The 16,587-nt window shown below is 47.1% G+C and overlaps 1 protein-coding gene across 10 annotated transcripts in view; it reads right to left on the bottom strand.

The window, feature by feature from the left end:
• The window catches only part of LOC125706287 (beta-1,3-galactosyl-O-glycosyl-glycoprotein beta-1,6-N-acetylglucosaminyltransferase 3-like), a 91,426-nt gene that overhangs the window by 67,234 nt on the left and 7,605 nt on the right, over positions 1-16,587 (bottom strand). The window contains exons 1-2 of one of the 10 annotated variants that reach the window (XM_048972919.1): positions 12,601-13,365; positions 1,648-1,735 (exon numbers count right to left, since the gene is read on the bottom strand). The exons of 4 other annotated variants lie outside the window; for them this stretch is intronic. In XM_048972919.1, coding sequence (XP_048828876.1) covers positions 1,648-1,735; positions 12,601-13,097 — 585 coding nt within the window. In that variant the 5' untranslated portion in view covers positions 13,098-13,365. Of the gene's footprint in view, positions 1-350; positions 1,324-1,647; positions 2,480-12,600; positions 13,382-16,587 lie in introns of those variants that run through there. 5 more of the 10 variants (XM_048972922.1, XM_048972918.1, XM_048972920.1 and 2 more) reach the window with 5 other exon arrangements.

Here is a 16,587-nt window from a genome sequence, read left to right as displayed (position 1 = left end):
CTCTGCGACATTATGTTTCGGTCCATCCGACGCTGCCAGGTTGCACCTCAGACTGTCCAGTAGCAGATTCATGCCCTGGTCCAGATCTGGGAGGAGATCCCCCAGGACACCATCTGTCGTCTCATTAGGAGCCCGACGTTGTCAGGCATGCATACAAGCATGTGGGGAATAGTATAGTAGTAGTAGTAATAGATAATAGTAGTAGATGAAGAATTTTTAACCTTTACAACTACTGTAAAACACAAAATAAGCACTGAACTACAAAAAAGAGAACACGATCTTACGTGTGCGTTCATTTTTGTTCGGTAGTGACTTGGTTACCATGTGATTAAACTCAAACTTGGACACAGTTCAAGAGATAATCTTTACTGAATCAAGCATCTCACACCCGGGACTGCACACCACAATCAAAAGCCTTTATGTTTCAGCGGGGCAATTAATCAATATGTAATTTCAGTTATGATTGTGCCTTCCTACAATTATCAAAGCAAAATAATCAAGACAAACCTATTATTTTGCCACAATTCGTTTCACAAGGATGCTTCCGTTTTGTCTAGTGTCATAAATTCAGTTCACAAAATTATTTATTACTTATTTGTTTCTCAGTTTAATTATATTTAGCGTTCAATAAATGCATATTTCCAAGTCAATAAATAATTATCCTATATAATCATGATCTTAATAGAGCAAAATAATCCTGATTATGATTTTTGCCATAATCAACGTCATGGGCAAAATTTAAAGTTACACTATTGCAAGAACATACATGACAAGAAACACAATTTCTGATCCACTACTTATTTTTAAATTAAAACATGTATGATATGTGAACAAAAAAAAAGTTTTACAGTCCTTACAGATGCCAATGTTCAGGCATTATTATACTGTACACTCACCCTCCTTAATACAGAGAAACATCCCCTTCTATGCTTGTCCTTAAAGGCTAATTTACATTGATTTTCCATAGAGAGCCTTGTAACGAAGGTGTATCTCCAGGCACTTGAGGGCAACATCATCGACCTGAGGGTCAAACTTGTTTGCTAGAAGATGCTGCTGATGCAGCAACCAGCGTAAGTCACCAGCACCAAAGATGCACACTGCTCTGCGGTGGCTTCCAGTACAGGGGGGGTACGGGGCCCCTTTACTCACATCCCCTTCCAGGTAACTCCACTTCACCAAGCGGGCTATGGCTGTCATGTCTGAGTACTGGAATTTTATGTTGGGGGGATTGGATCCAGGCATAGCTGGCATTCGGTTCAAAGTGGCCCACAGGTGTTCATCGGGGCTGTAGGTGTCTTCTTCCCATTCCAGAAGATTCTGTACCTCCTGACTTTCAAACACATGCCTTACAAATTCACGTGTGACTACGAAGTACGCATTGCCTGAGAACATGGGTGTGCTGATTGGAGGAGGGGTCTTCCTGATATCGGTCCTGATAACCGAGTCATGGGTGACATTGTGATGATACTGCCAGCGGCCTTTCTTGTGCTCCGGTGTCTCCTCGGACTCCATGCTGTTCCTGCCGTTCAGCCATTTCAGGCTCTGAACTATCTCCGCGTTTGTTTTAATAGGGAAGTCAGTCCCACAGGTGTTCAGCAGATACATCCACTGGACAGGTGACTTCAGCAGGTCCTCCATGCAGTTCAGGTCCGCTTGGACGCGTGACCACGATGCATACACCACGCTCTCCAGTCTGCTCGCCACAAACACGTTTGGTAGACAGGACACTATGGACCTAACTGCGTTCTTGTAGTCCTCGGAACATTTCTGATCTATATGTACGCAGTACACGTTCTGGGGAGCATACAGGGCACGGAGCAGTCTCTCAAACATCTCGATCTTCTCATGGATCACCATGGAATAAGCAATGGGAAACTCTTTCTCTTCCTGGCTCAGTGTGTTGGTGAGGTATCCCCTACCTTCCACATAGGCAGAACAGTCCTGTGTGGCATTCAGGTAGAAGGTCTCTGTGAACATCTGTTTTTTCTTTCTCGTAGCCAGGAGCCGATCAAAGCCAGCCTTTGTGGTCTCTGTCACATGACCTCGGATGATGGCAGAACAACCGAGGAAGTCGTCTTCGTTTGTATCCAACATGTATGTCGGTCCTGAAGGCAGGTCAGGTATTTTCGAGAAAAACTTTAGGAAGACGAATAAAAAAATGATGATCCCAAAAAAATATACTGATGATATATAAAATTTGCTAAGTTTATAGCGCATCATTATTTTCAGCATAGCTTTCCCTGGTCTCTTATACACAAGGCACAAGTGTCCCTGTTCATCAGTGTATAATCTAATTTAATTTAGCCGTATCGGGGTCCGGAACATTCTCAGTTGTGTTGAGAAACTAAACTGCGAAACTGTCACCACAGGTTCTTAAACATTCACGTGTGCTTCACCCTATTTCTGCAGCAACACTTATGGAATAATGACTGCAAAAAGCAGAAAGTTCTCTCCATTTATATCCAGGATGAACGTTGATCTTGAAGCCAGGTCAGCCTGTCATGTTCAACCCTAAGCCTGCCTGCCTGCTCCTTTTGTTTCACTTGGGTGTGGCTTCTGATCAGACGCTACTGAAGCTTGTTAACCTTACCTCTTCTTCCTGCCCCCTGTTAACCAACCACAGCCACCTTGAATATACTCTGCTGTTAATCATATACAGGTGCATCTCAATAAATTAGAGTATCGTCGAAAAGTTAATTTATGTCAGCGATTCAGTTCAAAAAGTGAAACCTATGTATAGTTTTGTCACACACAGAGTGATATATTTCAAGTGTTTATTACTTTTCGTTTTGATGATTATGGCTCACAGCCAATGAAAACCCAAAATTCAGTATTTCAGGAAATTAGAATATCGTGACAAAGTTCAATATCGCGGATTCATGGTTCCACACTCCCATCAGCTAATTAATTCAAAACATCTGCAAAGGTTTCCGGAGCCTTTAAAGGGTCCCTCTGTCTGGTTCAGTAGGTTACACAATCAAGGGGAGGACTGCATGCTGACAACCTCTTGCCGGCAAAATAGAAATAACTCTTTAAATAACAGAAAATGGCACGGCACTTTCCAGTGATACACTGGCCTGACATTGACTTGAGTGAGACTTTTTCACTGATCAAACAAAATATTATGTTGCTGGGGCACTGGGGATGATAATATACCAGGCACTGCTAGAAAAGCTCGGCAAACATTCTGTGGTATTTAGGACAAGGGAAGGAAAAGGCTGCATGGTATTGGCCTCATTAAAGAAGATTAGAGAAAGCCTGACACATTGTGGTCATTCTTTGAAGTGCAACTGATAATGAATGTGTATTTCAAAATTCATAGACTCCTTTTGCTGCAATACAGGCTGAAACAAGGTGAGATTATTGATGAGCAGAGCCAGAACCAGAGTTCTAGAGTGTCAGCTTACCGATGAAGAACTCATTCAGAGAATAAGTGAGCTCATAATTGCCAGCGCACCCTTTGACATCCTGAGAAATGATCTCTACGGCAAGACAAAAAGCTTTCCGGTCGTAGGTGTACTAAAAGAAGGCCTCAAATATTAAGCATTATCTGTAGGCCATCAACAGTTGGACCAACTCAGACTGACAGCTAGAGAAAATGTCCAGTCTGTGACAGGGTGATGAGTATGCCAGAACTGTGACAACAATCATTAACCCCGACTAGGGGTGGGAAAAATATTAATTTAATGATTAATCATGATCCTGGTTTTGAAGATTCAGTATCGATTCACTGAATCCCAAGATTGATCCAGTTAGTTTATGGCTTTTCCCCGTGACTTTGAAAATACTTTCCCAGAAGGAAGAACTAGGGGTTTATTATGGGCAAGGGTTAGGGTTAGGGTTAGGGTTAGGGTTAGGGAACACAGGCATAGAAGAATATCACCAAACAGCAGGAAACATCAGATGCCAACTAACATCAATGACAGACAAGGGAAACCGGTAAGACCAGGACTTAAAATAGGACAGGACTAATCAAAGTAATCGGAAACAGCAAGAGACGTTCAGGGAATCACACATGGGTAAACAGGGGGCGTGGCACACATGAGGAGCGGACGAGCCGGGCATGACAGTATCACAAGGGAAACTTTCAGTTTGATCTCCAGAACCATAGCACCTGAGTAGGCTTCCGAATGCACACCCTGTCCTCTTCTTTAAAAACGTTTTGCTCTGGGGAGAGGGACACTGTGACAGAGCATACCAGAGTCTTTGCCGGACAAGGGCAGAGATAGCACATTAACATGAGTGCGCATATTCCTGTCCTGTAATAACTCAAACAGTGAAAGTCCGGGGGTCGCATGTAGAGCAGCGCAGTAAACTTGGAGGAATTCCATCTCCTTGGGTTTCCATGGCTTCCCTTGCAGAATGACGGACTGTATATAAGACTTAAGGACATGGTGGGAACATTCTACAGCTCCGCTTGCTGCTGGGTGGTACACTGAGGTATGTATGTGCTACATGACATTGTCCTTTAGGAATGCAGCAAATTCTGCATGTAGAATCTGAGATCCCTTACCAAACACTCTTGCCAAACACTAAAGACTGATGTCAAGAAACTAATTATATGCCCAGTAGTAGCAGAGGCTGTGAAGGACCTCAGGCTACTTGTGGTAATCTGTCAGTGTCAGGGCAAACCAGAAATCCCAAGTAATAGTTTCAAAGGGGCCAACCACATCAATACCTAGCTTCTCCCATGCTGTAGGAAACTGCATGCACTGGAGAGCTGCAGCAGAGGGTGCAGCATTTGCATCTGAAGACTGGCACAATTGGCAACTCTTTACCTGAGCATTCATAGTTACCTATGAGTGTAAAGTGTAAACCTTTGTCCCCACAGGTAAGTCCTCCACTTTTCACCAGCACACACACACACATCCAAGGGCCTCTTTCTCTACTGTCGAGTATTTGCATTCAGCAGGGTCAGGGTCCTGGATGCGAATGTGACAAAGCGCTCCGTGATGTCCGGATGGATCTGAGCAAGGATACCACCCAGAACGTAATCAGAAGTGTCGGTCCAGACCACAGTAGGAAGATCCGGGTTGAAAAATACCAGAGCTGGACTGTCCACTAGTAATTTTATTACCTTGTGGAAACTTTGCTTCGCTAAGAATGAAAAAATGACGGCTTTTATCACGCACGATGGACTGTTCGGTTTTTTCATGTGCCATATGGACTTGCCTCCGCTCCACACTGTAAAAAAGTGGGCGGTACCAGGAGCTGCACAGAAAAGGGTATCACAACTGTCCTGACACCTTTCCGCATATATTAACCATCCAAGGGCAGGACGAGGGCAATCAAATACACCCCCATCCCATTAAAACATCTATACCACTCAGGAGACGTGTCCAGTACATCTCCTAGAGTTTTTCCTCTGACTCGACATTAACATGCTCAGCCAGGACTGAGCCAGCAAAGCTTCAACATAAAACAAGGAAAACGCTGTAAGGTCCATTGGAAGTTTGAGTGTGGTCTTGCTAACTTGCCTTCCAAGAATAAACTTGGGGTGCAATTAGTCATGCGATTGTTCTCGTTCAGTGAGGATGTATCCGATGTATCCTTGATACAAGACCAAGCAAGGGTGGAGCAAGACCAACATCCGGGTATTTTTACCGTCCTCTGTACTTATGTTCTTGGCATTGGAGCTGGTCTTCAGCAGTGCTCCTGAGTTTTCAGTGATTGTGTTTGGCATGGCTATGGGCTACACCTGCTGTTAATAAAACTGTAATTTCACGTAAGCAGAGCAGTGATCAGTTTGTCTGGGGAAAATTAATTAATGCTCAGGTCTGAAATTATACTTGGGGGGGATAGGGTGATGGATGTCAGGCGTAGTTGTGAGACAGGCAGGGGTCTAGCGATCTTCGTCGGTATTCCAGGGGGGCAGGGCAGGCTCAGGTCCGGGGACAGGCAGGTATTCAGGTGATCTTTGTCGGAAACTCGGAGGGCAAGGCTAGAATCGTCGTCAGGAAAGCAGAAATGGGCCAGAGTGACAGGCAAGCAGAGGTATAGACAGGTGGGGGGATACGAGACAGAACTGCTCGAACTCGCAAAAATATGCTGAAGTAGGACCATTTACCCCGATAGACTTCAGCTGTCGGAGGGCGGAGTACCGAAACAGGTTCTACCGGAACACGGAGCCAGTGGGAAGGGAGCGGTCCGGCCGCTGCGGCAGTCCCTTTACGGGAAACCTCGAGGGCGTGAAAGGGAAGCCCTGCTCCTCGGAGCGGTCCATGACGTAGAACTATAGGCAAGGGCACAACACCTTGCAGGACTCTAACAATGCATTATCACCAACAACCTGAAGGGTGCGGCACTACTGAATGCATATGGCGTTTTACACAACTGCACCTCTCACTGATAGGGAGCGTACCCCTTCTTTAAATTACTACAGCTCATCAAAACTGAAGTTTGGGTCCTTTCCAAACCTCCACAACATACTGGTTCTGAGTTACTGAACTGCACAATTTAAGAAGCCATGACATTTCTATTCCCTAATGTCATGACCTTCTGTTTAAGTTGACATGCTGTACAACTGGGAAACAATTTCATACAGATGGGTGAACACAGTGAAGCGAGAGTCATTCTGTGAAGCTGCTTATTTACATGTGGTTTGTTATCTTCACTAGGGGGCACTGCATACACAGACATTTACGTGCAGCATGCAATGAGAGGAGGGTGCTGGGTTAAGGGTGTTGGAAAAGACCACATGTGGTCATACAGATTAAGCAGCATGTGCCTGGTTTAGATAATGACAGGATTAACAGTTTCACATGCGTTTATTCGGCTGGCTTTACTGTTCCGGTTCTCAGCTGGTTTTACTGAAAGCTTTGTATAGACCTGTGCTCCCCTTATTCCATGCTTACCCCCCCGTGTTCAGTAATGCCTGATTTTAATGGTGATTTATGATAAATGGTGATTAGTTGTACCACCTTTTTATCGGTTCTGGAATAATTGTATTCATTTGTATTAAACTAACTTACAGTTCATCACCAGAACTGGATTTTAACAATGAATCATTGATCTGTTTATCGCTATTGCTATGATTATCACTATTAACAATATGAAACTCACTGATTGGTGGTAGATTAACAGGAAAATGGACTGTAGTATATCAACCATCATTCCTATTATAGTTACCTCATAATTTCCGCTCCACTTCAGACAGACAAAGGATTTTTTAGGTCTGTCATAGAACAGGACTGATAGGATTCTTTGCGATTTCATAAAAGTAGTCATACTTCTGTCACGATCGCTGGCGGACAAAGCGGCGATCGTGCGGGTAGGCGGGTCAGGAACAGGCAGATCAGGCAGAAATCAGGGTAAACTGGGGTTTTAATGATGACAAGGGAGCAGGAGACACACAGGCACAGCTAACCACATCTAACCACAATGACAGACAATGGACTCAGGCAAGACACGGACTGAAATACACAGGACTGAGCAAATTAACTAGACACAGCTGGATACAATCGGGGGAAAACACGTGGGTAATCAGGGGGCGTGGCACACAGGAGGAGCGGACGAGCCGGGCATGACAGAACCCCCCCCCAAAGGCGCGCTTCTCCGGGCGTGCCAAGGACGGGGGCGACGGACGGGACGAGGTAAACCAAGACCTGAAAAACAAAAACAGAATCAAATCAATGGGGAACAGGGAACAAAACAGACAGGCAAAACTGACAAAGAGGCAGGAGCCAGGACAGGACACCACACAAGACAGGAAAGGCAGACAGACAGAAGAAACGGGGACACTGAGGGAACAGGTGGAACAAAAGGGCCAGGAGTGAACAGAGGGAACCCAGGGAGAGAAAGAGGAACACGAGGAGCAGAGATGGGAGGAACAGAGACAGGAGGGACAAAGGCAGGGGCACAGGGCGAGAAGGAGGCGGAGCAAAGGGTCGGCCGAGGGAGACACTGCGGGCGACGGGAGGCAGCCGGAGGGGCCGCAGGCGGCCGGGAGGCCGGAGGGGACCCCGGAAGGGCCGAGGAGACAGAGCGAGGGACCGAAGCAGGGACGAAGGAGGGAGTCCATACAAGGGGAACCAGGGAAGGGTACGAGGGAGCTGGAAGGGACCTGGGCGAGGGCAAGGAGAGGGGGAGAGCCGCCGTAGGCAGCGACGTCCTCCTACACGCAGGAGGTGGGGGACCAGCAGGCGACCGAGGAGCCGCCCCAGGGGCACCCGCAGGCGACCGCTGAGGACCCGGCGAAGGGAGCGAGTCAGGGCGACGAGGGCGAGGAGGGGGAGCCGCAGGCGACCGCCGACCCGGAGGGCCAGGACCCGCTGGCGCCAACCGAGCCCTAGCGCAGGCGAGGGAGGGCGAGCCGGGGGGCAGGGCGGGTGGGACCCCAGCCCTGCGACTGTATCCCCTCCCCTTACGGGACACAGACATTACGACCCCCCTCTGGGGTCAAGTTCGCCGGGGTGAGGGCGCAGGAGTCACAAGTGAGGTCCCCGAGGGGTCCCATTCAAGCTCCTCCACCTCCGGAGAGGGAGGAGCTAGGATGGAGTCTTCTGGGACCTCCTCGGGGACTAGGACAGAAGGGACTGGAGCTGCTGCAGGCGGAGGGGGCGCCTCAGGAGCTGCTGCAGGCGGAGGGGGCGCCTCAGGAGCTGCTGGTGGCGGCTGCGCAGGCGGCAGCGCAGATGGCGGCCCGGGCTCAAGGGCCGTAGTAGCCAGCGGAGGCGGCTGCGCAGGTGTCGGTCGTTGCGCCTGCTCGGGAGCCGGGTCCGCGGATAGAGGAAGTGCCTGCTTATCAGCAGCAGGCTGCAGAGAAGGGGGTTGTACGGATGGCGGAAGCGGCTGCGTCGGCAAGGGGTCAGGAGCTCGTTTAAGACGGAGTAGCTCCTGCAGGTCCTCCGCGAGGTGCTCGAGGTCGTCCGGTCCCGACCTGGGGGTGAACGACTCGAATCCTTTCTGGAGCCTTGCGGTGAGTAGCGCCGCTGCGGGACCCTCGGGAATGGCTGGGTCCCCGATCACCCTCCAAAATAAGCCCTGGAGGGCGAAGAACTTATGCGCCAACTGTTCCTGAGGCGAGGGTGGTGCCTCGACAGGAGGGACTGGCCAGTCGGGCAGCGGAGGCACAATCGCTGCCCTCTTTGGGAAGCGGGGGTACTCACGGGATCGCGTCTCCACCAGCCCGGATACCGCCCCGATTACTCAGTCCTTTGGGGCAGTACTGGTGCAGTGCGAGGGGTGGCAGCTCCTCCTCCGTAGGCGGCTTAATGCCCGGAATTAGGACGAGCTCCTCCTCTTCATTGTCGCTATGATCCCAGAGCCGGGACAGGAAACAAGCTCCGGACTGGAGCGGCTCGACCTCTGGGGCTAGGACAGGCTCTCGCTCTCTACCCTTGTTAGGGAGCCCAGGGCTTGGGAGCGAGCAGGCACCTAAAGTGATCGATTCCTCCGGTACCTTCCTTCTTCTCTGCTTCCTCTTCTTCGGTGGGTCTGTCATTCTGTCACGATCGCTGGCGGACAAAGCGGCGATCGTGCGGGTAGGCGGGTCAGGAACAGGCAGATCAGGCAGAAATCAGGGTAAACTGGGGTTTTAATGATGACAAGGGAGCAGGAGACACACAGGCACAGCTAAACACAATGGACTCAGGCAAGACACGGACTGAAATACACAGGACTGAGCAAATTAACTAGACACAGCTGGATACAATCGGGGGAAAACACGTGGGTAATCAGGGGGCGTGGCACACAGGAGGAGCGGACGAGCCGGGCATGACAACTTCCATGTATCTATTCACCCATCTGCCAACCTTTTATCAATTACAGGTTGTGGGGACTCTTTCTGTGAATTGTTTTTTCATGTTGGGCCCTTAAGCTTATAACCCCAATTACACCAGGGTCTGTCCAATTCTCACTTGTCCACCACTTTGGACAAAAGCCTCTTCTATCCATCCATTCATCCATTTTCCAAACCGCTCATCCTATTGGGTCGCGGGGGGTCCGGAGCCTATCCCAGAAGCAATGGGCACGAGGCAGGGAACAACCCAGGATGGGGGGCCAGCCCATCGCAGGGCACACTCACACACCATTCACTCATACATGCACACCTATGGGCAATTTAGCGACTCCAATTAGCCTCAGCATGTTTTTGGACTGCGGGGGGAAACCGGAGTACCCGGAGGAAACCCCACGACGACATGGGGAGAACATGCAAACTCCACACACATGTGACCCAGGCGGAGACTCGAACCCGGGTCCCAGAGGTGTGAGGCAACAGTGCTAACCACTGCACCACCATGCCGCCCAAGCCTCTTCTAAGTAAATGTAAGTCATATGGTGTTCATCTTTGGTTGAAATTTTACACTATTTGGGCCAATTTTTAATTGTTTCCGTCTTTTCAAAAGTCAGTAGATATTGTGGTCACTCTGTGGGCCTGAGGAATTCTATACATAAATGTTTCTCTCAATTTTTGACTGATTCTGAGACATTCTGAGAGTTAATGCTTTATGAAATGAGTTAAAAATGAATGATAGACTTTCTCCAAACACTGAGAAAAAAAACCAGTGGTACTTTTTGAATTTACAATTATAATAGTGATCAGGCAAAATACTGTACAATAAGGATGCAAAGATTCAGTGATCTAAATGATATCCTGTGTCCTGTTTTACACCCACTTCCAGAGTATTATACAAGATTATCTTCATTGTGCATCAAATTTTCCTTGTTCAGTATCCTAACCCACCAAAGCGATCAAAGCTATTAATAATTTGTGAAAATCAGCATAAACCATCATTATAGTTGTTCACTTGTTCACAAACTTAATGTTTATTTCTGTTTAAAAATGCATTTGGGAAACTTTAGTATATCATCAGTGGTGTTATTCATTATCTTCTCTGCTGTGTTCGAATACTGGAGGTCAATCGGTTTTACGTACACAGCTGAGCCCAGTTTATGCTTACTGGGAACTGTTTTATATGTACTGACTTTAAAGATCTGTTGTGTGTTGAGGACCAAGCCAGTTGTTCTGAAAACTTGGGAATTTTCAGCTAAAAACTGGAAGAAAACAATTATTAGTGATTTAGTTGAATGGTGCAATTAGTGAATATGTATGAGACCATTTCATTCAGTTTTTTTTTTGCAATTTATTTGAATTTTGGTTATGTAAAAAACATAAATTTATCCGTTTATAAGTTTTATACGTAGTCTTCAAAATACTCAGTGTCATGACCCAGCTCGTCGGCTCCTCGTGTGTGCCACGCCCCCTGATTACCCACCCTCCCTGATCGTCTCCAGCTTTGTCCACTTACTTTGATTAGTCCCGTCCTATTTAAGTCCTGGTCTTACCTGTTTGCCCTGTCCGTCATTGATGTTGCTGTGTGTCAGTGTCCTGCCCTGCCCTGCCCTGCCCTGCCCTGCCCTGCCCTGCCCTGCCCTGTCCTGCCCTGCCCTGCCCTGCCCTGCCCTGTCCTGCCCTAGCCCCTCAATAAACCCCCAGTTCGCCCCGTGTTCTGCCTGCCTGCCTAGTCTTTTGCATGCCTGCCCGCACGATCACCGTTCTGCTTGCCCGGATCGTGACACTTAAGCATACAATGCCGAAAAAAGTTTTCCACAATATTGTGAATAAATTATATGATTTTGTATTCTGGATCATATATTGTAGTGGATGAAGATTTTTGAATCTTCACAAACTATTAGAAGAACACACATGAGAACAAACACAATTTTTTAAAAAAGTGAAATATTTAAAGGTGCAGGACATGTAAAAATAGTTTTCACAGACCATAAAGATGGCCATGTTCAGGCATCATTATACACTCACCCTCCTTAATACAGAGAAACATCGCCTTCTATGCTTGTCCTTAAAGGTTAATTTACATTGATTTTCCATAGAGAGCCTTGTAACGAAGGTGTGTCTCCAGGCACTTGAGGGCAACATCATCGACCTGAGGGTCAAACTTGTTTGCTAGAAGATGCTGCTGATGCAGCAACCAGCGTAAGTCACCAGCACCAAAGATGCACACTGCTCTGCGGTGGCTTCCAGTACAGGGGAGGTACGGGGCCCCTTTACTCACATCCCCTTCCAGGTAACTCCACTTCACCAGTCGGGCTATGGCTGTCATGTCTGAGTACTGGAATTTTATATTGGGAGGACTGGATCCAGGCATAGCTGGCATTCGGAGCAAAGTGGCCCACAGGTGTTCATCGGGGCTGTAGGTGTCTTCTTCCCATTCCAGAAGATTCTGTACCTCCTGACTTTCAAACACATGCCTTACAAATTCACGTGTGACTACGAAGTACGCATTGCCTGAGAACATGGGTGTGCTGATTGGAGGAGGGGTCTTCCTGATATCGGTCCTGATAACCAAGCCATGGGTGACATTGTGATGATACTGCCAGCGGCCTTTCTTGTACTGCGGTGTCTCCTCGGACTCCATGCTGTTCCTGCCGTTCAGCCATTTCAGGCTCTGAACTATCTCCGCGTTTGTTTTAATAGGGAAGTCAGTCCCACAGGTGTTCAGCAGATACGTCCACTGGACAGGTGACTTCAGCAGGTCCTCCATGCAGTTCAGGTCCGCTTGGACGCGTGACCACGATGCATACACCACGCTCTCCAGTCTGCTTGCCACAAACACGTTTGGTAGACAGGACACTATGGACCTAACTGCGTTCTTGTAGTCCTCGGAACATTTCTGATCTATATGTACGCAGTACACGTTCTGGGGAGCATACAGTGCACGGAGCAGTCTCTCAAACATCTCGATCTTCTCATGGATCACCATGGAATAAGCAATGGGAAACTCTTTCTCTTCCTGGCTCAGTGTGTTGGTGAGGTATCCCCTACCTTCCACATAGGCAGAACAGTCCTGTGTGGCATTCAGGTAGAAGGTCTCTGTGAACATCTGTTTTTTCTTTCTCGTAGCCAGGAGCCGATCAAAGCCAGCCTTTGTGGTCTCTGTCACGTCTCCTCGGATGATGGCAGAACAACCGAGGAAGTCGTCTTCGTTTGTATCCAACATGTATGTCGGTCCTGAAGGCAGGTCAGGTAATTTCCAGAAAAACTTTAGGAAGACGAATAAAAAAATGATGATCCCAAATAAAAATACCAATAACATATGAAATTTGTTAAGTTTATAGTGCATCATTATTTTCAGCATAGCTTTCCCTGGTCTCTTATACACAAGGCACAAGGGTCCCTGTTCATCAGTGTATAATCTAATTTAATTTAGCCGTATCGGGGTCCGGAATATTCTCAGTTGTGTTGAGAAACTAAACTGCGAAACTGTCACCACAGGTTCTTCAACATTCACGTGTGCTTCACCCTATTTCTGCAGCAACACTTATGCAATAATGACTGCAAAAAGCAGAAAGTTCTCTCCATTTATATCCAGGATGAACGTTGATCTTGAAGCCAGGTCAGCCTGTCATGTTCAACCCTAAGCCTGCCTGCCTGCTCCTTTTGTTTCACTTGGGTGTGGCTTCTGATCAGACGCTACTGAAGCTTGTTAACCTTACCTCTTCTTCCTGCCCCCTGTTCACCAACCACAGCCACCTTGAATATACTCTGCTGTTAATCATATACAGGTGCATCTCAATAAATTAGAGTATCACCGAAAAGTTAATTTATGTCAGCGATTCAGTTCAAAAAGTGAAACCCATGTATCGATTTCTCACACACAGAGTGATATATTTCAAGTGTTTATTACTTTTCGTTTGGTTGATTATGGCTCACAGCCAATGAAAACCCAAAATTCAGTATTTCAGGAAATTAGAATATTGTGACAAAGTTCAATATCGCGGATTCATGGTTCCACACTCCCATCAGCTAATTAACTCAAAACACCTGCAAAGGTTTCCGGAGCCTTTAAAGGGTCCCTCTGTCTGGTTCAGTAGGTTACACAATCAAGGGGAGGACTGCATGCTGACAACCTCTTGCCGGCAAAATAGAAATAACTCTTTAAATACAGAAAATGGCACGGCACTTTCCAGTGATACACTGGCCTGACATTGACTTGAGTGAGACTTTTTCACTGATCAAACAAAATATTATGTTGCTGGGGCACTGGGGATGATAATATACCAGGCACTGCTAGAAAAGCTCGGCAAACATTCTGTGGTATTTAGGACAAGGGAAGGAAAAGGCTGCATGGTATTGGCCTCATTAAAGAAGATTAGAGAAAGCCTGACACATTGTGGTCATTCTTTGAAGGGCAACTGATAATGAATGTGTATTTCAGAATTCATAGACTCCTTTTGCTGCAATACAGGCATAAACCAGGTGAGATTATTGATGAGCAGAGCCAGAACCAGAGTTCTAGAGTGTCAGCTTACCGATGAAGATCTCATTCAGAGAATAAGTGAGCTCATAATTGCCAGCGCACCCTTTGACATCCTGAGAAATGATCTCTACGGCAAGACAAAAAGCTTTCCGGTCGTAGGTGTACTAAAAGAAGGCCTCAAATATTAAACATTATCTGTAGGCCATCAACAGTTGGACCAACTCAGACTGACAGCTAGAGAAAATGTCCAGTCTGTGACAGGGTGATGAGTATGCCAGAACTGTGACAACAATCATTAACCCCGACTAGGGGTGGGAAAAATATTAATTTAATGATTAATCATGATCCTGGTTTTGAAGATTCAGTATCGATTCACTGAATCCCAAGATTGATCCAGTTAGTTTATGGCTTTTCCCCGTGACTTTGAAAATACTTTCCCAGAAGGTATCACAAGGGAAACTTTCATTTTGATCTCCAGAACCTGAGTAGGCTTCCGAATGCACACCCTGTCCTCTTCTTTAAAAATGTTTTGCTCTGGGGAGAGGGACACTGTGACAAAGCATACCAGAGTCTTTGCCGGACAAGGGCAGAGATAGCACATTAACACGAGTGCGCATATTCCTGTCCTGTAATAACTCAAACAGTGAAAGTCTGGGGGTCGCATGTAGAGCAGCGCAGTAAACTTGGAGGAATTCCGTCTCCTTGGGTTTCCATGGCTTCCCTTGCAGAATGACGGACTGTATATAAGACTTAAGGACATGGTGGGAAAATTCTACAGCTCCACTTGCTGCTGGGTGGTACACTGAGGTATGTATGTGCTACATGACATTGTCCTTTAGGAATGCAACAAATTCTGCATGTAGAATCTGAAATCCCTTACCAAACACTCTTGCCAAAAACTAAAGACTGATGTCAAGAAACTAATAATATGCCCAGTAGTAGCAGAGGCTGTGAAGGACCTCAGGCTACTTGTGGTAATCTGTCAGTGTCAGGGCAAACCAGAAATCCCAAGTAATAGTTTCAAAGGGGCCAACCACATCAATACCTAGCTTCTCCCATGCTGTAGGAAACTGCATGCACTGGAGAGCTGCAGCAGAGGGTGCAGCATTTGCATCTGAAGACTGGCACAATTGGCAACTCTTTACCTGAGCATTCATAGTTACCTATGAGTGTAAAGTGTAAACCTTTGTCCCCACAGGTAAGTCCTCCACTTTTCACCAGCACACACACACACATCCAAGGGCCTCTTTCTCTACTGTCGAGTATTTGCATTCAGCAGGGTCAGGGTCCTGGATGCGAATGTGACAAAGCGCTCCGTGATGTCCGGATGGATCTGAGCAAGGATACCACCCAGAACGTAATCAGAAGTGTCGGTCCAGACCACAGTAGGAAGATCCGGGTTGAAAAATACCAGAGCTGGACTGTCCACTAGTAATTTTATTACCTTGTGGAAACTTTGCTTCGCTAAGAATGAAAAAATGACGGCTTTTATCACGCACGATGGACTGTTCGGTTTTTTCATGTGCCATATGGACTTGCCTCCGCTCCACACTGTAAAAAAGTGGGCGGTACCAGGAGCTGCACAGAAAAGGGTATCACAACTGTCCTGACACCTTTCCGCATATATTAACCATCCAAGGGCAGGACGAGGGCAATCAAATACACCCCCATCCCATTAAAACATCTATACCACTCAGGAGACGTGTCCAGTACATCTCCTAGAGTTTTTCCTCTGACTCGACATTAACATGCTCAGCCAGGACTGAGCCAGCAAAGCTTCAACATAAAACAAGGAAAACGCTGTAAGGTCCATTGGAAGTTTGAGTGTGGTCTTGCTAACTTGCCTTCCAAGAATAAACTTGGGGTGCAATTAGTCATGCGATTGTTCTCGTTCAGTGAGGATGTATCCGATGTATCCTTGATACAATACCAAGCAAGGGTGGAGCAAGACCAACATCCGGGTATTTTTACCGTCCTCTGTACTTATGTTCTTGGCATTGGAGCTGGTCTTCAGCAGTGCTCCTGAGTTTTCAGTGATTGTGTTTGGCATGGCTATGGGCTACACCTGCTGTTAATAAAACTGTAATTTCACGTAAGCAGAGCAGTGATCAGTTTGTCTGGGGAAAATTAATTAATGCTCAGGTCTGAAATTATACTGGGCGGGATAGGGTGATGGATGTCAGGCGTAGTTGTGAGATAGGCAGGGGTCTAGCGATCTTCGTCGGTATTCCAGGGGGGCAGGGCAGGCTCAGGTCCGGGGACAGGCAGGTATTCAGGTGATCTTTGTCGGAAACTCGGAGGGCAAGGCTAGAATCGTCGTCAGGAAAGCAGAAATGGGCCAGAGTGACAGGCAAGCAGAGGTAAGGAC

This window comes from Brienomyrus brachyistius, chromosome 13 (genome assembly GCF_023856365.1).
Source record: "Brienomyrus brachyistius isolate T26 chromosome 13, BBRACH_0.4, whole genome shotgun sequence".
NCBI lineage: Eukaryota > Metazoa > Chordata > Actinopteri > Osteoglossiformes > Mormyridae > Brienomyrus > Brienomyrus brachyistius.
Note: the sequence above shows the minus strand (reverse complement) of the source record. Positions and strands in the feature narration are given on the sequence as shown.